Source organism: Arachis ipaensis, chromosome B04 (genome assembly GCF_000816755.2).
Source record: "Arachis ipaensis cultivar K30076 chromosome B04, Araip1.1, whole genome shotgun sequence".
Lineage (NCBI taxonomy): Eukaryota > Viridiplantae > Streptophyta > Magnoliopsida > Fabales > Fabaceae > Arachis > Arachis ipaensis.
Window position 1 is genome coordinate 127863268 of NC_029788.2, and position 1367 is coordinate 127864634.

Consider the following 1367-nt stretch of genomic DNA (forward strand, 5'->3'; position numbering starts at 1 on the left):
AGTCCAAATTACCCTGATATTATAAAAAATGTTTTAAATTTTCATGTTTATGTTGAGCTTTTTATATATTTAAATAGGAAACATTTCAAGTACACCGGAAAATATTGGTGCATCAGTTATTTTAACCGTTGATTTGTTAAAATAATTGGAGCATTGGTATTTGTTAAAATAATTGGAGCACTGGTACTCTCGGTGCACTTAAAATGTTTCCTATAAAATATAGGAATATCGAATGTTATGAAATTTAAATATAATAAAGAAAAATCAGAATATACATATATAAACACAAAATATATATATAATAAAGTCAAACTTCTAAAAGCTATATAAATTATGATATATAAGGAATTAAGTAGCCTTAACTTAAGCTAAAAACTTGTTTAAGAGGTAAGAATTACCTCACACTTATAAGGACTATTAGACTTTTAATTTTAGACAATGTGAGACTTAACAGGATAATTTACCCTAAGACCAAAATATAAAAGCAAATATAATAAATTAAAGATGTATATGAAGTTATTACCTTCTATAAACTACAGGCACAATTCCAGCTTTATATTGTGCAATGTGCTGGAAAATAGGTTGAGAGAGATCAAAATGGTGATTTGGAGGGTCACACCATCCACCAGGAGGACAGAAATTAGTGGCAGTTACTACAATGGAGCCTGGAAGACACCATTGTGGGTCATTCGCACACTTTATTTCATAGCATGCTCCACATGTTAATCCATTGTTGAATAGTGCTGTGCTTAGTGCTGCTGTGTTTGTCCCATATCCACTGCTATACAGGTTTCCATATCCACAAGCACCCCCTGAATTTACAAATAATTATAACAATAATCTTACTACCGACAAATTAAAATAAACTAGTTTAATTGTAGCATATAGTGACTGAACTTTCTTTTTGTCTATATAATTTGTGTAGTTATTATATATATACATACCCATTGTTCCAGAAGCATCACTTCCACCATAGAAAGTGGCATGAGCATTGATCCAATTTCCATATCCAATGACATGTTGTGAGACCACAGAAAAATATGCCACCACAAGAAAGATTCCAAGAAGAGCCATGTTTGTTGTTACTTTATTTTCCTCCTGCATATATATGTAAATGCAGCATTATTATTATTATTATTATTGGAGAGAGCATAGTATGGCAAGAACTAACAAAGTTAGCAATGTCTATAATATTATTGAAAGAAAGAAAAAAGAAAGAAGAAGGGTGGATACCTTAGAAAAGAGTTGTTTGAGGAAATGGGAAAGGGAGGGGATTGGTGAGGGAATAAATAGAGCTCAGTCAACATCCAAAAACTGACACAATTTGTGGGAGTTGGGACCATGCAAATGCTCAAAAACACTCAGTG

The 1367-nt window shown here is 31.9% G+C and overlaps 1 protein-coding gene across 1 annotated transcript in view; it reads right to left on the reverse strand.

Annotated features, from left to right (window-relative positions):
- Positions 1-1321, reverse strand: part of LOC107635346 (expansin-A15) — a 2295-nt gene extending 974 nt beyond the window's left edge. The window contains exons 1-3 of the mRNA XM_016338810.2: positions 1234-1321; positions 945-1098; positions 524-812 (exon numbers count right to left, since the gene is read on the reverse strand). Coding sequence (XP_016194296.1) covers positions 524-812; positions 945-1074 — 419 coding nt within the window. The 5' untranslated portion in view covers positions 1075-1098; positions 1234-1321. The remainder of the gene's footprint in view (positions 1-523; positions 813-944; positions 1099-1233) is intronic.